This window comes from Lissotriton helveticus, chromosome 4_1, assembly GCF_964261635.1.
Source record: "Lissotriton helveticus chromosome 4_1, aLisHel1.1, whole genome shotgun sequence".
In the NCBI taxonomy this organism is placed as follows: Eukaryota; Metazoa; Chordata; class Amphibia; order Caudata; family Salamandridae; genus Lissotriton; species Lissotriton helveticus.
The window spans coordinates 162994202-163014270 of NC_136063.1; the positions used below are offsets into that span (position 1 = coordinate 162994202).

The 20069-nt window shown below is 48.3% G+C and overlaps 1 protein-coding gene across 1 annotated transcript in view; it reads right to left on the reverse strand.

Annotated features, from left to right (window-relative positions):
- Positions 1-1096: 1096 nt before the first annotated feature.
- Positions 1097-20069, reverse strand: part of ZC3H3 (zinc finger CCCH-type containing 3) — a 1704695-nt gene continuing 1685722 nt past the window's right edge. The window contains exon 12 of the mRNA XM_078686633.1: positions 1097-1754. Coding sequence (XP_078542759.1) covers positions 1723-1754 — 32 coding nt within the window. The 3' untranslated portion in view covers positions 1097-1722. The remainder of the gene's footprint in view (positions 1755-20069) is intronic.

Sequence of the window (20069 nt, forward strand, 5' to 3'; positions counted from 1 at the left end):
CCGGGTCTGTCTCCCTTGCTGTGCAACCTGCTACAGTCAAATGGAGGCGATGCGCGAAGCCTGAACTATTCCTGTCCAAGCAGGGCCGGCTCTAGGCTCACGGAGGCCCTGAGCAGGGAGTGTAGGTAGGGGGTCCGAGGCCGCCAAATCCCTGCCAGGGGCCGCCACGCAAATATGTATCTAAGGATATATATTGGCGTGGCGGCCCCTGGGGTTTGGCGGCCCTGTGCAGGTGCACAGCTTGCACATGCCTTAGGCCGGCCCTGGTCCAAGCATGATGGTTGCACAAGCTGTGCTCCAGGCCATGTGCACCCACACGTACAGGACTCAAGCCCAGTCTTGTGTGGTCTGCTTGGAACCCTCCATTTGGAAACTATGGCATTTACGTGATCAGTGCTCAATTTGTAAAACGTTAAGTGCCAGGAACCAAGGTATTTCTCATGGGGGTACTCTAGGTGTTGCAACCCACATGCCACTTTAAATTTCCGATTTAAGACCGAGTTTTATATATACAAAAAAGATAAGATAACTTAAACAATTAAATGCCACACTAATTAACACATTGTTTATAAATTACACACACAGCACGACCATGTGGCGGATTCTCATTAGTAGGTGCCTGTATTTAGAAATAAGAGCTGGTGCTGAGCACCAGAAAACACGGGCACAAATTAAGCACTGTAGGTGATACGGAATATCTACGTCACAGTATGACGTGCATAATTTCTCCTGTTTCACTGGCTCACTCGCTACAGCAGAGGCAGTGCTGTCAATGGTGCAGCAGGCGCAGTGGCACCATGGCTTAGGGCTGGTGGGCGCCCTATTTGCTGTATTTTACTAGCTGGACAGGCGTGTGGTGGGCATGTACCTTGTGTGCACCAGGGCCCGTGGCACTCTTGCTACGCCTTTATCAAATAAAGGACCAGAGACACTGGTGTAGGACCCAGTGCAGAGAAATGATGCATCTGGCTGGCAGGTGGCACCCTCTAGCCGGCTGAGCTTTCTAAAATACTTGTAGAACTTTACAGAAGATAGGACACAATCCCTAGTGCGAAATCCGACTGCAAAATGTAAACTTGCACAGACCAAAAGCATACCACGTTCACGTTATTTTATTAGCAAATAATCAACAAAGCCCTCCAAAGGTATTTTTTTTTAATTTTGTTACAATAGTTTCGACGATGGCAAACATTAGAACAAAACTGTAAAACTTAATAGGCAACAACTGATTCTCAGAGCCATTTGTAAATACAGATTTAGCAAGATTGTAAGCCCTACCTTTGTTAATATATCATACGACTTGACCAGGATGGACTCTATACAGGAAACAAAACTAAGGGCAGTGCGGGAAACCCCTTCCTGTACTGAAACTTTAAAATATTAAGAGGGTGAGCTTGGTCACAGAAAAAAACAATCTATTCAAAACTTTAAAATACTATTAAAATGTAAAGAACATAGTGTATCTCTGAGCTGTCCCACCGTTTCATCACTCAGTCTTACTAGGCAGTGGTAACATACACAAGCAAAGACTGCCTTGGCAGCACACAGGCACTCATTCACACAAGCATACACAGTCCCTGCCTAGCGCCTGGCGCCAGGCTTCCTGAGGTAGAGCCAGGCGGCTCCCGGCTGATAGTTCCTGAGGTTGTGCACCTTCCGCGGTGTGCTGGGTCCAGGGTAGAGTGCAAGAAGGCACCAGGATCGCAGATCTGGGATTTCCCTTCACAGCCTCGGCTTGATTTGAATCGTCTTTCCTGAGGATGGGAGAAGAACATACAAAGAATTCAATGAAAACACTTTAGGCACTTTGAGATACAATCTACCAAAGGAAGACACTGAAATTAAAATGGAGTGCATCCCTGTACAGAAGACTGCAGCGGCATGCGCAGTCATGTATGTCTAAAATGGATGTCCGGCTCCAAACGAGCACAAACTTCTACACACTGGCAGCTTGTGAAAACAAAACAGAGACGACCCAAAACCCTGCGTTACATTCATGATAATAAAAATCAAAAATGATTTTTTTAAAACAGTACATCAAAATGGTCTAAAAATAAGCTGGACGTGAGAGTGCCTCGAATTAGGCATTACTTACAGGTTGAAAGACACCTACAATAGGTTGAGATTTTTTCATTCTTTACTTCAGAGTCTAATACTAAGTTTTTACAAAGGATGTTAATCCATCAATCAATAAACTTTATTCGTTTCTTTGCACTAAAACCATAAAAGTCACTTGATCAGAAAAAACTACATTAAAAATTCCAGCAAAATACAAGGAATAGTACAGTATAATCAATAAAATCCCATGAATACAAGGTTAAAAAGAAAGGCCACCCCAACAAATTTAGTCACAGCTGGACCTGAGCCTAATTTCAGCTCTTAAAAAACCAAGCGCATACAAGACTGAATCACAAGACAGCAATTGTAAAAAAAAATAAAAGCTGGTCTAACCTGCTTAAAACAAACTTTCTTAAGAATAGGAACAATAAAAGACTTTCTAGGAACCTCATAGGGTGTCTTAGAAGTCTAATTTTTTCTTCCACCAACCAGCATTTCTTCCTTTAACTGAAAGCTTGTCTGCCTACCAGCAATGCACCATAAGACTCATTTGGTTGAGTTTAAGATTAAACATGTATGCTGAAGTGGCCAACCCTCTCCTGTAATAGCAGCTGATGCATGTAACCTGTAACTCATGACATTCATTACTAATAAGAAGTAAACGCTTGCAACGTGTTGCCATGGGACTGTCCTTTGCATGGTACCGCAGGCTTGCCTCCCTGCCCCTGGTGATCCCAGCTGCAGGTTATCTACCCTCCTGATATTTTTGGGGGCTCAGCACACATGACAATCACATGTGTGCGATGACGCCTAGATTTATACTCATGGTTCTAAGACCCAGAGCCTAGTTCTGTGGTCTGGAGTAGCACATCAAGCTTGCTCTCTAGTCAATATGGGACTACTGTCCATCTCCTGGTTAATATCCATCGAGCAGTGGTGACAGTGGAGTGTCTTGGTCACAAGTGACCAACACACTTCGATGTTGAAACGCGTTGAGTGTGCTGCTCAAGAGACCCTGAACTGAAGCATTCACCTCACTCCGTGTTTCTATCAGAATTCCTCTTCCAACACGGACACGGACCATCGAATTGGTGCTTATTTTAGTATTTTATTCTTGCAATGTCGCAATCATGGTTTCGATGGTCCGTGTCCGTGTTGGAGGAGGAATTCTGATAGAAACACGAAGTGAGGTGATATTGTTGGGTGTTAAGTTTCCTGCGGCTATGCACGGGACCCCTTTCAGATTTGGACAACGCGTAAGGTGAAACCAAGTTCCAGGTTTTACCCGGAAGTTGTTTGAAATCCATATTTTATATATACATATATATATATTCTTATATATCAACAATACATGTGGGTAAAAGGATTAGTGCTGTCAGTACACTGATACCAAATCAGTATGGTAATATTAACCCGTTCGCTGCTGCCGTCGGCCGTCGCGCAAGTTACCTCCCTGGTGCTGCGCACGTCCAACGGCCGACGCGGCCGCACCCGTTGCTTCGTTTCTGAACGTTCGAAGCAGCAAACGGGTTAATAAACAATACTGAGAAGATAACAATAACAAACATCAGTTCTTGTGAAAACTTATTTATTCATTCACTTGATTCGTTTTTTTAGTACAGCCAACACGTGTTTCACACACACTGAGCTTCTTTAGGGCTTGTGTGAACATTTAATCTTCTCATGTGCCATGCTTTATTTGCAAAAGAACAAATGCCACACAACAGCCCAAAGCTCTGCTCGGGAGCCCGTGACCAGCATTATCGAAGGTCAGGGTACCAAACAACAAGGCTGCGCAATCTTGATTTCACTTCACACCTCCTTAATCCACCACCAAACACTCCCTGCCTCTCTATCTCACTATTGCAGGTTTCTTTTCATCCCTGAAATCTCTCCTTGTCACTGTTTGCTGTATTTCTCTTCTTCCTTCTTTTCCCATATTTGTGTTTTCTCTCTTGTTCTAGATCACAATTTGTTGGAGAAAATAAGCGCCAGCTGGACCATCTGCAACCACAGGCTCAGAGTAACACTTAACAAAGTCATCACTACCAGTGCCCCACTTATGTTGCAGGGAAGCTCACCATCTCTGGAGGTGCTTGGCACACCCAGAGTCAGGACACCATCAGAGTGCAGACTAACAAGTGCAAAAAGTAAAAAAACAAGGCAACAGGAACTTTCCATCTATGCACCCAGAACATGGAACATCACTTCTGTAACCACCAGGACTGCCCCAAAGGTGCTCCAATTTAGGAAAGAGTTGAAGACGCACATCACAATGCATTCGCAGTTCACAAACCAGGTACATCTCTTATCATGCATTGCTGATGACCCAGTACCAGGGTCGGACTAACCGTAGCGGGCACCAGGCATTTACTCGGTGGGCCGCCAGGGTGGGGGCCGGTTTTAGGCCCCTGTGGGCCATCTTTGTTACCGGGAGTCGGCAATATCGCCCCCCCCCCCGTAGCAAAATCAGCTGAAACCGGCCCTCACAAACAGCTCGGCTGCACCCTCCCTTCCCCCATGGGGGGTCTGACTGAGCAGTTTGCCAGGGCCGGTTTCGGGTCCCAGTTCGACCCTGCACAGAACAATTTTCCGCTGCCTTTTTACTAGGTTCATGCTAAACAAATACCACATACACACATACAGAGAAGAACCATATTCTTAATTTTAGTTGCATGAGAAGACTCAAGAAGAATCTCAAGAAGAAGTGTGCCTTAATGCTCGGGAGCCAAGTAGGAAAATAGATGTCCTACCATGCTATAAACCTCTTTAGAAAAAAATGTCTTCAGTTCTCTTATTACAGCCTAATTGTGACGCCTCTACTCACCTGTAATGTGAAAATTACATAGCTACTCTATAGTAAAATTGTATTCACTTTATATGTGATATCATTACACCTGCTCCCAGCAGACAGAGTGAAAAGCAATTTACTATACAAAATTGGTGAAAGTGACGCCTAGTTTTTCACGGTTTTCCTGAAGGTTCTATCATTGGCTTATAAGGAGACATTTCTCCAGCATATTTATGTACTGCAATGCTGGAGTGTAAACACAAGAAACCCGGAAAGAGGCTTGCATTAAAATGCTTAAAATAAATGTTAGAAGTTATTGCATGTTTCACACTGGAGGGCCCACATTTATTCTACTGATCTGCAGCCAAAATATCTGTTTCATAAGAAGCAGTAAAAGAACTAAAATGAAGTAGTTAGCAGGAGGAAGACTGGTGCTGTAAGCAGAAGGAATAAAATACCCCCTACCAAATGCTAAAGATATTTCAAGTCACCTTGCATCTCGTGAATTTACAAATTAACAACTTTGCTGTGTGAACTACTGGAATTCAGTCCTCCTCCTTCTGCCAATACCTCAGTCACCGACATGGTCAGAATGAAACGAGGGAGCGGCAGTGCCTGGCTGTGGGACTCGGTTATCACACGCGCCTGGACTAAAAACGGCGCCCGCGCCCGGGACTCCATTTCTGGGTGTGCGGCGCGAGGCAGAGGGGCCGCGAGGCGCCTGCCAAGGGCCTGTCCCCAGGGTTTAGGCAGCTTTACTTGTCATCGGATCCGTCCGTGCGAGGGGCGCGCGCTGCAGTGAGCCCGTCCGCGCGCACGTTGCTTGAACTTTGATGGATGGATGCGACCTCGGAGCGGATGCCAAGTTTAGCCGATGGGCCCGCACTAGCTCTAGGCTGTGCTCGGGTTGCACAGCGCTCACGGTCCGCGGAGGGTAGCCCTGTGGTATGGCTTACGAGCGATAATTATCTAATATTAACGAGGAGTTGGAGAAGGGCCCAATTAGGAAAGTTACACGGCACACCATCTCCTTGAACCTTCTGCAATCGGTTGGAGAAAAGTGCGCCGACTGTTGTATCTTGGATTTCTTTCACTAAAGTTTTGCATCAAAAGATTCCCGCCGTCTGCACTCCAGTGAGGGCAGACGAGTGAGAGTTGCTGCCTAGCAGGGTTAAGCATAATACGAAAAGGCCAGGAAGGGGAGGGAAATTGTTAGGGCTGCCTTAATGCACCGCCAAGCAGCCAGGGTCGTGCCCACAATCTCCTGCAGCAGCCAGGTCACATGGCTCTGTAAAGTGGCAGACCCAGTAGCCATTTGGCGCACCTCAGGCATTCCCATTTAAGGCAACTCAGAACCCTACAAACTAATAAACAATATTCACCAATCAGATCTGGCCCTGTGACAACACCAGTCAATTACAGAACACACCTGCAAAATGTGTCTACTTGCAGTTGGGACAAGAGGAAGTATCTCCCTCCCCTAGGCCTCCCCACACCATCCCTGAGAGGCCCAGAAAGGGGGCCCACTCCCATGCACCCAATTGCAAAGCGCCACCTCTCTTTCAGGTGGATCGGCAGGGGTACATGAGGACCCGTTGTGTGTTGCACTGGTGCGGGGCCCCATGCTGGTGGGCTGTGGTCGAGGCCCTGGGCAGATGCCCACACTGCCCATGCCTAGCGCCGGCCCTGACTGTTTAGGCCCGAGAAGGCAAGGATGGGCTTTCAAACACCTACACTAAGCGGCTCACACCACGCTCCAGCCCCACAACCAGACATTGTTAAACAACGTGGATTCTTAGCCCCTCTGGCCGATGGTCAGGATTCTTTGTCTCGTCCATTTTATGGAGGCTTCTTCTGAGTCCTGCCTCAAAGTAGGTAGAATTACATTTATAAGTGATTGTGACTTAGGAATGGCCCTCCTGACATCTCCTGGGCCCAGAGCAATTTATCAAACACATAAGCCTACTTGCCTCAAATAACCGATCTATACTGGGACCCAGTGTGCAGACCAGCAGTCCGGGAGCATTTCCTTTGGTATTGCATCAAACCCAAGCGCCAACCATAATTGTAGCTTCAGGGCGTACATACACAGTTTTCAATGATCGTGAGACCAGCATGTACTTAACCACTTCCACCAATCCTGGTAGCTGGGCTCTCACAGGGGGTGCAACACCCTGACTGCAGTTACAATGTTTTTTTTTCTCTAGGATTTTCGCAATTTACCCAGCTTCTTCAGTTTCAGGCCCCACTAACCATCGCACTACCAACTGGAGTTGGTCCATGACGTCCTAGCTCCCCTGGTCAGCAATCCCAGACAACTCTCATTAATAGGTTGTTTCAGTTTAGCCAAGCACACCTGCTTTCTCTCCCTTCTCCATAAGATATACAGAAGTAGAGTATCTACATCTTTGGAAAACTTTGCAAACAGCACTAAATATTATATGATAAAGTAGCCTGGGAAGTAATGTAATTTTTGTAAGTGATATTCCACCCATTACTGATAATAAGGGGGGTTTTACAGGATTGTGCAGATCCATGGAGGAAAAAAAGGTGCAGTAAGTATAAAGTAATTCCAAAGCCACTGGTATCCATGTCACAATACTTAAAAAACACACACACCTCCATTCATGAATGTAGGAGAGAAACTACACGCTTACCCTGTTGGACTTGGCCCTTCTTGCAGGGTCATCCCTAAACTTTTCGCCTTTCTCCTAGCCTTTTCTCTGACATGGTGTTGGTAGTTTTAGGACTCTGGGCACTTTAGCACTACCATGCAGTGTAAAGTGTGTGTGCTCTCTGTGTTACTTATGGTAAGATTGGTCTACACCTGTTTGGCATATTTAATTTACCTGTCAGTCGCTTGTAAAGTGGTATCTCATATACCCGGGGCTAGTAAATTAAATGCCACTGGTGGGCTTGCAGCACTGATTGCCCCACTCACCAAAGTAGCCTTTCAAACCTATCTCAGGCCTCTGTAATTGCAGGGCCTGGGCGTGCAGTGTTACTGCCGCTGTGACGTGGCACCTAAAGTGTGTGCCATGTCTCTAACCCCCCTTTTGCTGCATGTCAGTCACCCCTAAGGTAGGCCCTAGCTAGCCCTATGGACAGGGTGTATTGTAGGTAAAAGGTAGGACATGTATCTTAAGTGTGTGACATGTCCTAGTAGTGATAAACAGCCATTTTGGTTTCTCACTACTGTGAGGCTGCCCTCCCATAGGAATGCATTGGGGATTCCCTGATAAGTGTTTCAGTGGTAATTCCTGATATGAGAGGAGCAGCGTGGTCAAGTTTAGTATATTTGGAATGGTAATAATAAATGCTCCGCAATGGTGTGCGCAGATTTATGATAACTATTTTAGAAATGCCACTTTTAGAAGTTGGCATTTCTGTGTGCTATGTGTCTGCCTGCCTGATGTGAATTGCATGTCTGGCTTTTGAGTGGCAGGGGCTGGTGAGGTGTGTGTGGCTCCGGGAGGGTGAGTCAGCACTAGGCTGAATGGGACATCTACATTTGGAGAAGTGGGAGGAGTAGTGCCCTGACCCTGAATAGGCTTGTGCCTGCCCTGTACAATGCTGGCTCCGCCCCCTGTGGTGTGTCTGATGGGGAGCCCCCACCTGACAAAGGGGAAGAGGAACCTAGTAAACAGAGTGCCCCAATTCCCCCCTGAACCAGTTTTTGCTGGTTCGCCCAAGCCCTGTGCCAGGGCAGACAAAGCCTAGAGGTAATATAAATATAGTGGCTGTGACCCCATGGTTGTGTGCTTGTTCTTGTGCTGGGGGCTTGCTGCTGCTGGGCCTCAGGAGGAACCGCCATGAGGGACTGCCTCCCTGCTGGAGGGCCCTGTGTGCTGGTCTGCCTGGGCTCAGCCTTGTGTCCCAGGAACTTTGCCCTGGACCTTGGACTCTAGCGCCTCGTGAACGCTTTGCTTTTGGGACCTGAAGAGCACTCTGCTTTGTTTTGCTAGGAGGAGCTGGCATCAGCAGCATGGGGCTGTATCGTGAGCGCCAAGGGAATACCGGCGCGGGGATTCCCCTGCATATCCCGCATTAACCTTTAATTTTGCGTGTCCCCACCCTGCACTGATGCTTGATTAACGAGTGGGTGCCCACCGCGCAGTGCCGCTCCTTTTGCGGGTGCCCACCCCGCATTGCCGCTGCCTGGACGAGCCGCCCAGATCTGAAGGAAGCAGGTGCCCACCCCGCAATGGTCTTTATCTAAAGCGGGAGCCCACCCGCACTGTTTGCTTTAGTGATAGCCCACCCCACGTTCTGCTGCTGAGAATCACCGCTGCGACCTGGGGAAGGCAGTGCGGAAGCCAGGCAAGCTGCCTGATTGTGGGCGGGGCCTGTGGCGTGTTCAGTGGATGCCAGGCGGGGCTCCAGTGAACTGAGGTAAGCCCCGCGTATGCCGACGAAAGAATAGAGTCCCCGAGGAGTGGGGGCTTCCCTTGGTGTTTCGTGGGTGTCGAGGTCGGCACCAGGGGGAACTTTAATGCAAGTTGTCTGGGTGGGGGTCATGGATATATTCACTTCAATACTTGAGGTAACTACAGATCTGTGAACATAACGGTGGTATATGAGGTGACCAGGAACTGCGCAGCCATCAAAACCACCTGCCGATATGGAGTGCATGGTTGCCTGTAAGGATACTAAACTAAAATGGGGGGAGTCACATAACATCAGAAGCGTGGTTCTAGTGCATATATATGGATGTGAGTATGGCCCCAGAGAGATGTGGTTGCTCCAAAGAATGTGAAAGCATATGAGGCTGTGGATTCTGAACTTTTTGCTGAGGTAAAATACTGTTTAACACAGTATGTGTAGATCATTGAAAGGCTACATTCTATACTGTAGGGTTATATTTTTCTTGCTTTACTTTAGTTATGGAAAACTGAAAATCTCAATAATAATATGAAATAAAATAGAAGGTCAGAAACCAGTTCTCCTGCTTCCCTTTTAGGGCCCGATTCCGTTCGGAAAGCGTACCGACCGAATCGGTTCCAGAATGCTTTACCATACAACTCGGATCAGCAAAGACCGACAGACTGAGTACGATGCATTCGTATACGATTCGGTCAGACTCCCATTTACTTCAGTCGGAGCCAGTGTTCCGAATGGGAACACAGGCTCCCATTGAAGAAAGGGGTGGGTGGGGAAAATTATGCTCCCTGTGGCAGGCACCCAATGGTGCCTGCCACATTGTACATGGTCTTAAAGGGGGGACCCATTGGTACCCCCACGGGCCCGATTCAGAGGGCTACTGGTGAAGGGGGCCCTGTTACAGGCCCACAAAGACCAATTCCGACAGCTGTTTCGTTTCGGGCAAACCGAATCGGAAAGGCTGTCCGAATCGGTCTTCGTACTCGCTCGCTCGGAAACTGAGCCTACAGAGCTGTACGAATCAGCTCCGGAAAGGCTTGACCTGTCCGAATGCCTTTTGGAACCGATTCGGTCAGCCCTAACGGTTTCCAGGCATCGTACTAGGTTGTTGGGAAGTGTGTCCGAATCGGTCGAAAACAAGGGATCCGGATCGGATTAAGAAACCCGAATCCAATTCAGAGCCCTTCAGACCAACATTGGAATAGACCCCTAGTTGGGAAAATCATCAATGATGCCAATAAAACATAAGGAGAACGACCCCTGAAACAAATCAAGGGGACAGCGTCACAAGGACAAACACACAACATAATCCAGAGTAAAATTCAATTCAATGTGAAATTACATCAATGTTTATCATAACATTTTTCATAATACATCATAAAATTGTGAATTCATATATTTTAAAATGTCAAAAATCCAATGTGACAGAAAATGTTCAAAACGTGCTTGTTGATGCATTTAGGTGAATATATCTAATCACAACCACCTGGATGTATGACGGTACAACGCGTACCGTTTCAACGCGTGCCTTTACAACGCGTCTTTAACAACGCAAGTCGTTACAACGACTTGCGTTGTTGGACGCGGATAGTGAATAGTATAATTTACTATTCTAACACCAGTTCCCGTGGATAGTAGGGAAGGTGTTGGAATAGTAAATATACTATTCTTTATCCTTTAGCGCCCTCCAGCGCAAGTCGTGGTTACGACTTGCGTTGTAAAGGACGCGTCGTAAAAGCACTGCGGGGTAACATCCGCGTTGAAAAGGATGTTCCCCCAACCACCTTCTTCGGGACAACAACGTTTTTTTAACAAAAGCTTATGTGACTTGAGCATGAAACAGTTCGCTCATATAACCTCGCAGGCACAAATCCCCACAGTTGACAATAATGTAACTGACATGTATCAGTTGATCCTATCACAGGCCAGCATCCAAAGCACCCCTTTACCACCCAGGGGTACTACTATCATAGACCTCTGCTTTGTAGCTAGTGATCAGCCGGGGGCGGTTTCTCAGCTGTTGCAGAGTAGCGTCACCCAACTGCTGAAACGCAGCAGTCAGAAGAAAACTAAAATTACAATAAAACTATTTTGTCGTCATTTTATTTTTACATCTTGCCTCCCAATTCGAGGTCGTGGCCAGGCCACAACGTCTTACAGCTGGCCAACCTAACATGTGCACTTGGATATCTCCAGGTTATTCCTTGGAGATATCCTAGTGCTCAGGGGCACAGGCTCCAAGACCCTGCTGGAGCGTAAAACCCGCCGCTCTGCCCAATCCTAGTTCTTCTCTCATGCTGGGAGCCTGTGCCCAAAGGAATGGTAGTATAGGGGTGGGTGCAGAGGAGCAGCACGGCGTGGGTGCAGAAGATCACTGTGGCTGGCAGGAAAAGTATGCCCATTTCTAATTACAAATAGGAGTGGTGAATTGGAATCATTTGAATGCTATTATGACTCAAGACACATCTGTCTAGCACCACCTACCCCCTTCACCACCACCAACAGGCCCAAAAAACACAATAGAGGCCAATGTTTTCCAGCATCCAGCCATAGCATTCACACAGCCTTTACTTGCAGTAAAACACAATCTATGCGAGATGCGCTGGGTACAGTGGCTTAGGACACGTTATGGGCTTGTCATTATGTTCCATCACTGCCATATATTTTATGACAAACATTCAATAAAGACAATAGACTATACGATCCACACATATCCGCTAGTATGCTAGAGTTTCTACATACATCTTTAGCACTTTAGTGGCCAGGAGCCTCCATACTACTTATAGAAATTGGATAGAAGGTTGTCAAACTCCTAGTGCACCCCGACATTTATAACAGCACGATCCAACCATAGCAGCTACCAGTTGAATGCTCAACAATTTTGCACCCCCTTTCATTATTTTGTATCTAGTCTGGTACAGTGCTTTACAGATTACCAGAGCTTCACCATTTAAAACATGATAAAGTAAAAAACATCTTTGATATGGAAATGTAGCACTGCAGAAAGACAATATTGGATCCGGCACCCATATGGCTGGCGAAAGCTGGTTATTGCCCTGAGACGCAGAGGTACATAAGCTTTCTTTATCCTCTTTGAGGTACGGATTAATTTAAAAATACCAGAAAAACAGAATCTCAGATAAAAAGATATATGGAAGGGAGCAGGATAGGGACCGATTACATATTTTATATTTGTGTGTAGTGTTACAAATTATCTCGATTCTGTGATGATAGTAAATCACTCAGGTCAAGACTGTGCACTATTCAATATCATTTTATACTTATTGATTACACTGTAGCCCTTTCTACTCATTGATAAATTATAACACATTTTCCTGCTGATGAAAAGGTTATGTTGGAGCAGGAGCGTAGGCCAGGCGGTGCTCCTAGTTGAACAGCCAGTTTCTCAGCTTCCTGCAGAACCTGAGAAGAGGAATGGCAATCCTGATGTGTTGAGGAAGTTTGTTCCCCTTTTTAAAAGCCATGAAGGAGAAGGCGTGCTCTCCTGACTTGCTTCTGTGGATGTAAGGGACTCATGCGCGGGAGACTTAGGTGGATGGTAGCTGTCTGGAAGGTTGGTAGATTAGGAGTTGGTAGTTGAGGTACACTGGTCCTGTGCCTCCTGTAGGCGTGGATGGGCAGCTTGAATTTGCAACATTTCTGGATGGGTAGCCAGTGTAGTTCAGTGAGGTAGGGAGTGATGTGAACGCTTCTGGGTATGGCTAGAATGAGTCTGGCGTCAGTGTTTTGGATGGCCTTGAGACTTTGTGTGAGTGGGTTGGAGATGCTGGCCTAGAGTGTGTTGCTGTAGTGTGCGTCCTGCGTGCATGGGAAGCCATTCGAAAATAGTGCGAAGCATTCTGAGGATGTGGCAGCAGAATGCGATCACAGTGTTGACCTACTTGTTCATCGTGAGTTTCTTGTCAAGGATGAAGCAGAGGTTTCTGACGTTGTCTGTGGGGTGAGTGTTCAACCTACGTTGGGTGGCCACCAGGAGGAGTCCCAGGGGAAGCTCCTGTTTCAGAAAATCAGAATCTCCATTTTGTCCGTGTTGAGTTTGAGACAGTTCTCTCGAATCTAGCTGGCCACGTTGGACATGGAGGCGGTGAACATGGTCCTAGTGGTGGTGGTGGTGTTCATGTCAGTGAGGGAGAAATTGAACTGAGTGTCGTCGGCGTAGAAGACAATGTTGTTGCCGTGGTTTCTGATGATTCAGGCGAGAGGTGTCATGTACATGTTGAACAGGGTTGGGCTGAGGGAGGAGCTCTGGGGGTCCCTACAGACGAGATTCTTGTGTTCAGAGGTGAAAGTGGAGAGTCTGACTCCTTGTGTCCTGTTGGAGAGGAAGGTGGCAATCCAACTCAGGGCAGAACCTTGAATTCCTGAGTACTGGAATCTGGTGATGAGGTTGCCATGGGTGACACTGTTGAAAGTCGCCAAGAGGTCAAGTAGGATGAGAGCTGCGGTAACTCCTCTGTCCATGATGGACCGGATGTCGTCTGTTGCTGCCAGAGGGCAACTTCCGGGCTGTGGCTGCTGCGGAACCCTGCCTGGATGGAGTTCAGGAGGTTGTGCGGTTCAAATTGGGCGGAGAGCTTCTAGTTTCTCCAGGAATTTGCCTGGGAAGGGCAGGAGCAAGATGGGCCTGTAGTTGCTGAGATGTCTTGTGCTGGCCGAGAGTTTCTTCTGGAGAGCTGTGACTTCTGTATGTTTCCAGCTGTCTGGGAAGTTTCCGCTGAGGATAGAGAAGTGATGATGGTGGTGAGGTTGGCGCTGATCAGTGTGCGTCCCACGTTGTTCATATGGTCAAGGCAGGGGTCTGTGAAGGACCATGAGTGGATTGTCTACATAATTCTGGTGGTGCCACCTATGGTGAGAGGCCTCCGCTTTGTTAGAAGCTGGGTGCTCCTGTTGGTGGTGGATGGTTGCGTGATGATGTCTTCTATGGTGGGTTGGGGTGCGAACTTGATGTAGATCTCAAGTATTTTGTTGCGCAAAAAGTCAGAAAGTTTGTCGCAGAGGATCTGTGAGTGGATGATGGTACTGGAGGCTGCCATTGGGTTTGTGAATTCTTTGATGATTTGGTGATCGCCTGGACCTGCTCCAGCACGGTCGCTCCCCCCAGGCTCCCTGATCCCAGCTCCTGCTCGTGCTTTGGCTTGCTGGTGGTATCGTTAACTGGATTGCTTATTTTTACCCGCATTATATTTAACTGGCATCGCGCTTCTGTAGTGTGCATTTGGCTGTGCATTTGTGCTCATTGTGTATTTAGGTAGGGAGGTAGGATTGCGTCCTGCGCTACCCCGGCTGGTCGAGACTCTCGCCGCAGCAGCTGGCATAATTTCCTCTACCTTCACTTCGGTGGAGACCCCCACCGAGGGAATCCTTCCAGCGCCTGCCTGACTCTAAGATGGCGGCCGGAGGCGACTTTTGAATGGCGATCGCCGCTTCCACTGGCTCGCCTCAACTTCTCCCCGGCCTCCTGCTAATCCGGCCCTCTCTTGGATTTTTGGCCTGCCTCCCGACCTGCTGCCAGTGTGGGGCCACTGCCAGTGCCGGAATGCCCTGGGGCCCTGCAACACGGGCTGGATCTCCAGACCACTCACCCTCACCCTCCCCCCCCCCCCCCCCCCCCCACAGGGCACCAGTGTTCTGAATGGACTCCACACTGCTTGCGGGTGAATCCACACACAACCCACCGGCAGCCGTGCAGCGCCCCATGGCCAACGCGTGACTGTACCAACAGCGTCAACATGGCCTTCACCACCTGGCGCACTCTCTCCCCCACCGAGACGGCTGACTGCAAGCTCTCCAAGATGGTGTCCCGCCTGCGGCTGGCCTCCAGCTTCATCTCCCACCTTCACTCCTGGACTTCTTGACTTTTTGCTTTGTCCTGACCATCACTTTGCTGCTGTTTTCGGGCAGTTTCGATGGACTCTAGCCCTCCTCCCATTCCCTCGTCCATCAACCCTTTTCCCCGTGGATGATCCTCAAATGTTCCCTCCCTTTTCCGCTTCCCCTTCTCTCCATACCCTTGCATCCCTCCCACCCTCCCTTTGTTCTGTGACTGCATCCACACTTATGGAACTCTGCTCTTTGACTTATTGTAATAACTCTAATCACTGGTATTTGCTTTAGACCTTGCACCATATACCTTGCCTATGTGACTCTTTAGTATATCCAGTCTTATCCCTTCCCTATGTATATAGAGATAACTCTAATCACTAGTGTATGCAGTAGACCTTTGTACTCTCTACCATTCCTATGTGTCCATTAGAGTATATCCGGTCTTATCCCTTCCTATGTATATAGAGATAACTCTAATGACTAGTCTCCTATATGACGTTTAGAGTATTTCCATGTGTATCCCTTCCCTATGTATATAGAGATAACTCTAATCACTAGGACATGCAGTAGTCCGCTTTGCTCTCTTCCATTCCTATGTGACTTTTAGAGTATATCCAGTCTTACCCCTTCCCTATGTATATAGAGATAACTCTAAACACTAGTTTATGCAGGAGTCCGCTGTGCTCTCTACCATTCCTCTGTGACTCTTAGAGTATATCCATGTGTATCCCCTCCCTAAGTAGATCGAGATATCTCTAGTATATGCCTAGAGTTTATCCATTTGTATCTCCTCCTTGTGTGACTCTATCTCTTGTACATTTGCAATTTTTTCTGTTTGTACCTTTTTTTGTAAAGCATGTAATCCTAAGTCCGTATGTTTTCAACTGGTTCTTATGTAAGTCAAAAATTAGCAAATCTGTTTTTCCGAATGTAACCATCAGTCCTTATGGTTGAAACTGGGTCCTATGTAAAGCGCTCTGACACCTTCGGGTAAAGTTCGCGCTATATAAAATCGCATAAATAAATAAATAAATAAATGTACATTATAACTGAGCTGCATCGTAGCGCGATTTTTGTACATACTACCTCACCTGAAATTGCAAGCCCGCTCTGCTGTACTTTGCAGCGCGACACTTGCTGAGGCTTTATTTACTTCCTGGGACTTCGTCTGTGCCCCCGGTGCCGTGGTGCATCTGCTGCCCCTGCCTTGCTCTCCCTTTGACCCTCCATTTTGTTTAGGTGTTCCCTGGCCCGCCCCTCCTCCCCGCTACCGCCTCCCAGCTGCTGACCCTCCCACGCTCCGCCCCCCCACACTCCATTTATGGACAGATGGACCTACGTGCAGCGTCCACGCGCTGCGGCCGCGCCGAAGGTGCGCCAAAGGTAAGCCCGTCTACGCCCGTCTACGCCTGGACCGCGCCCAGAGCCAGACCCCCTGGTCCCCGCTTCACCCACCCTCCCCGCATTACATACGACGCCTCCTCCCTCTTTGCACTCAACCCCGGCCGACTCACTAACTGCGCCCAAGCAGCACCAGGACACACCCATGGACCCTTCACCTGCCACTCGTGCAAATTTACCTGCGTCAAGTCCCATAACAAATCCACAAACACCAAACAGAGAGCCAAAACCAACCACCTAAAATGCATCCTTCTCAACACCCGCTCGGTTCACAAACACGCCATCGACCTTTGGAATCTACTCGACACCATTTCTCCGGACATCGCCTTCCTAACAGAAACCTGGATGAATGCCTCTTCAGCTCCAGACATCACCATAGCCATCCCGGACGGCTACAAGACCATCCGTAAGGACCGCCCCATCCAAACAGGAGGAGGCATCGCCATCGTCCACAAGAATACCATCCGCGTCTCAACCAGCTCAGATGGCAACCTCGCTATCGCCGAACACCTTCACTTCCAGATCCACACCGACCCCAAGACAACACTTAGGGGCACCCTCCTCTACAGGCCACCAGGACCCCGTACAAAATTCAGCGAAGACATCACTGACTTTATCACCCCACACGCCCTCCCTTCAGAAGAATACATTCTACTGGGAGACCTCAATTTCCATCTGGAAAAGAGCAACGACAGTAACACCACCACCCTTCTGGACAATCTCGCCAATCTCGGACTCAAACAACTTGTTAACACCCCCACACACTATGCAGGACACACACTCGACCCTATCTTCACTTCCAGCAAGCATATCTCCTTCACTCATACCACCCCCCCTCCACTGGACGGACCACAGCTGCATCCACTTTATTTACAATAAGACCTCGACCCACAACCACCCTCAACCAACTCTGCGAAGAAATTGGAACAAAATCACCATCGACCAGATCTCAACATCGCTTCTTCAAAAACCCCCTGCCTATTCAACGAACCCTAACCAAGCCGCCATCAACCTCACACAATGGCTAACCCAAACGGCCGACAAATTAGCACCCTTGAAAAAACATCAAACCAAGCAAGGTAGCAAGAACGCCCCCTGGTTCAACGATAACTTTAAGAAATCCAAGAAGCTCTGTCGTTCCCTTGAGAAAACTTGGAAAACAGACCCAAACACTATCACCCAAGCCGCCTTCAAAAACGCCACCCGCAAACACCACCAACTAATCCGGACAGCCAAGAAATCAGCGCTCAAAGACCGACTAGACAACAACGCCCACAACAGCAAGGAACTTTTCAACATCATCAAAGAATTCACCAACCCCACCGCCAGCTCTAACGACATCACCCCCTCTCAAGTCCTCTGCGACTCCCTTGCCTCATTCTTTCATGACAAAATCGCCGACATCCATAACAGCTTTGACAACACACCTGTAAACCAATCCACCCCACTCACCTCCGAACCGTTACCTCCTCCGAATATCCTTCTCGAATGGAACCCAATCACCACAGAAGAGACCATTCGCCTGATGAACTCCATCCACTCAGGATCCCCTACAGACCCATGTCCCCATCACATCTTCAACAAAGCAGACTCCATTATCGCACCCCATCTCCGAGATGTCATCAACTTCTCCCTTAACTCCACCACATTCCCAGATAGCTGGAAACACGCCGAACTCAGCGCCCTTCTGAAGAAACCCACAGCTGACCCCACCGAACTCAAAAACTACCGCCCCATCTCGCTTCCCCCATTCCCTGCCAAAGTCATTGAGAAAGCCATTAACAATCAGCTCGCCACCTTCCTCGAAACTAACAAATCACTCGACTCCTCACAGTCTGGCTTCCGAGCCAAACACAGCACCGAGACCGCCCTCATCGCAGCAACAGACGACATCCGAACACTACTGGACAACGGAGACACAGTCGCCCTTATCCTCCTTGACCTCTCCGCAGCCTTCGACACAGTCTGCCATAGCACCCTGATACAACGCCTCAGAAACATCGGAATTCAAGGAAAAGCATTGGACTGGATCATTTCGTTCCTCGCTGGAAGAACTCAGAGAGTCCGCCTCCCCCCTTTTAAGTCAGAGGCCACCGAAGTCATCTGCGGCGTCCCGCAAGGATCATCACTCAGCCCCACCCTCTTCAACGTCTACATGAGCCCCCTCGCAACCATCGCACGTCAACACAACCTCAACATCATCTCCTACGCTGATGACACTCAGCTGATCCTCTCACTCACCAAAGACCCAACCACCGCCAAAACCAACCTACACGAAGGGATGAAAGAAGTAGCCGAGTGGATGAAGCACAGCCGTCTGAAACTGAACTCGGACAAAACGGAAGTCCTCATCTTAGGCTCATCCCCTTCCGCCTGGGACGACTCTTGGTGGCCAACGGCCCTAGGAAAAGCCCCCATACCGACGGACCACGCACGGAACCTGGGCATCATCCTGGACTCCTCACTCTCGATGACCAGACAAGTCAACGCCGTCTCATCTTCATGCTTCAACATCCTACGCATGCTCAAAAAAACATTTCACTGGATCCCCACCGAAACAAGAAAAACGGTCACCCACGCACTGGTTACAAGCCGTCTGGACTACGGAAACACCCTTTACGCCGGTTCCACCGTGAAACTACAGAAAAAACTCCAACGCATCCAAAATGCTTCAGCCAGACTCATACTAGACATCCCCCGCACAGACCACATTTCCGCTCACCTGAAAGACCTTCACTGGCTCCCCGTCAACAAGAGAATAATGTTCCGTCTCCTCACCCACGCACACAAAGCCCTATACGAACTTGGACCTGATTGTCTCAACACGCGCCTTTCCTTTTACACCCCCACCCGCCAGCTGCGTTCGTCCAACCAAGCCCTCGCCGCTGTTCCGCGCATCCACAAAGCCACCATGGGAGGAAGATCCTTCTCCTACTTAGCGGCAAAGACCTGGAATTCCCTTCCCATCCACCTCCGCCTTACTCAAAACCACCTAGCCTTCAGAAAACAACTTAAAACATGGATATTCGATAAGTAAACCTCCCCCCCCTTCCTCAAGCGCCTTGAGACCCTATGGGTATGTAGTGCGCTATATAAATTCTGACTTGACTTGACTTGATGATGTTGAAGAGTTCTTTGCTGGAGCGGGTACAGGATTCTAGTGTGAGCATGAGGATAGCTTTCCTGGCATCTTTGTTCTGTGCATGATACCTTCTGTGTGCGAATTTGTAGGTGTCTTTGGAGGTGTTGTCCTAGCTGGTTTTCCAGTTGTTTGCAATAGTGCTTGGAATTTCTTAGTTGTTTCGTGTACCAGCATATGTTGAGTGTGAGTTCTTTTATGTCTGATCTTCTTCGTGGGAGACAGGGTGTTGGCACAGTCTGAGATCCATTTACTGAAGATGGATAGATCATTTTGTTGGTCGCATGAAAGGTAGGCCAGTTGAATCTGAGGATGTGGATCCGGTCTGCTTCTGTTATGTTGTTCCAGTTGCAGCTAAAGTTGATGGCTGGTTTTGCTTTGCCGAGATGAGTTGTCTATCCATGTGAGTGAGGTGAGGTGGCTGAAGGTAATCTTGTTGCTGGCTGTGAAGAC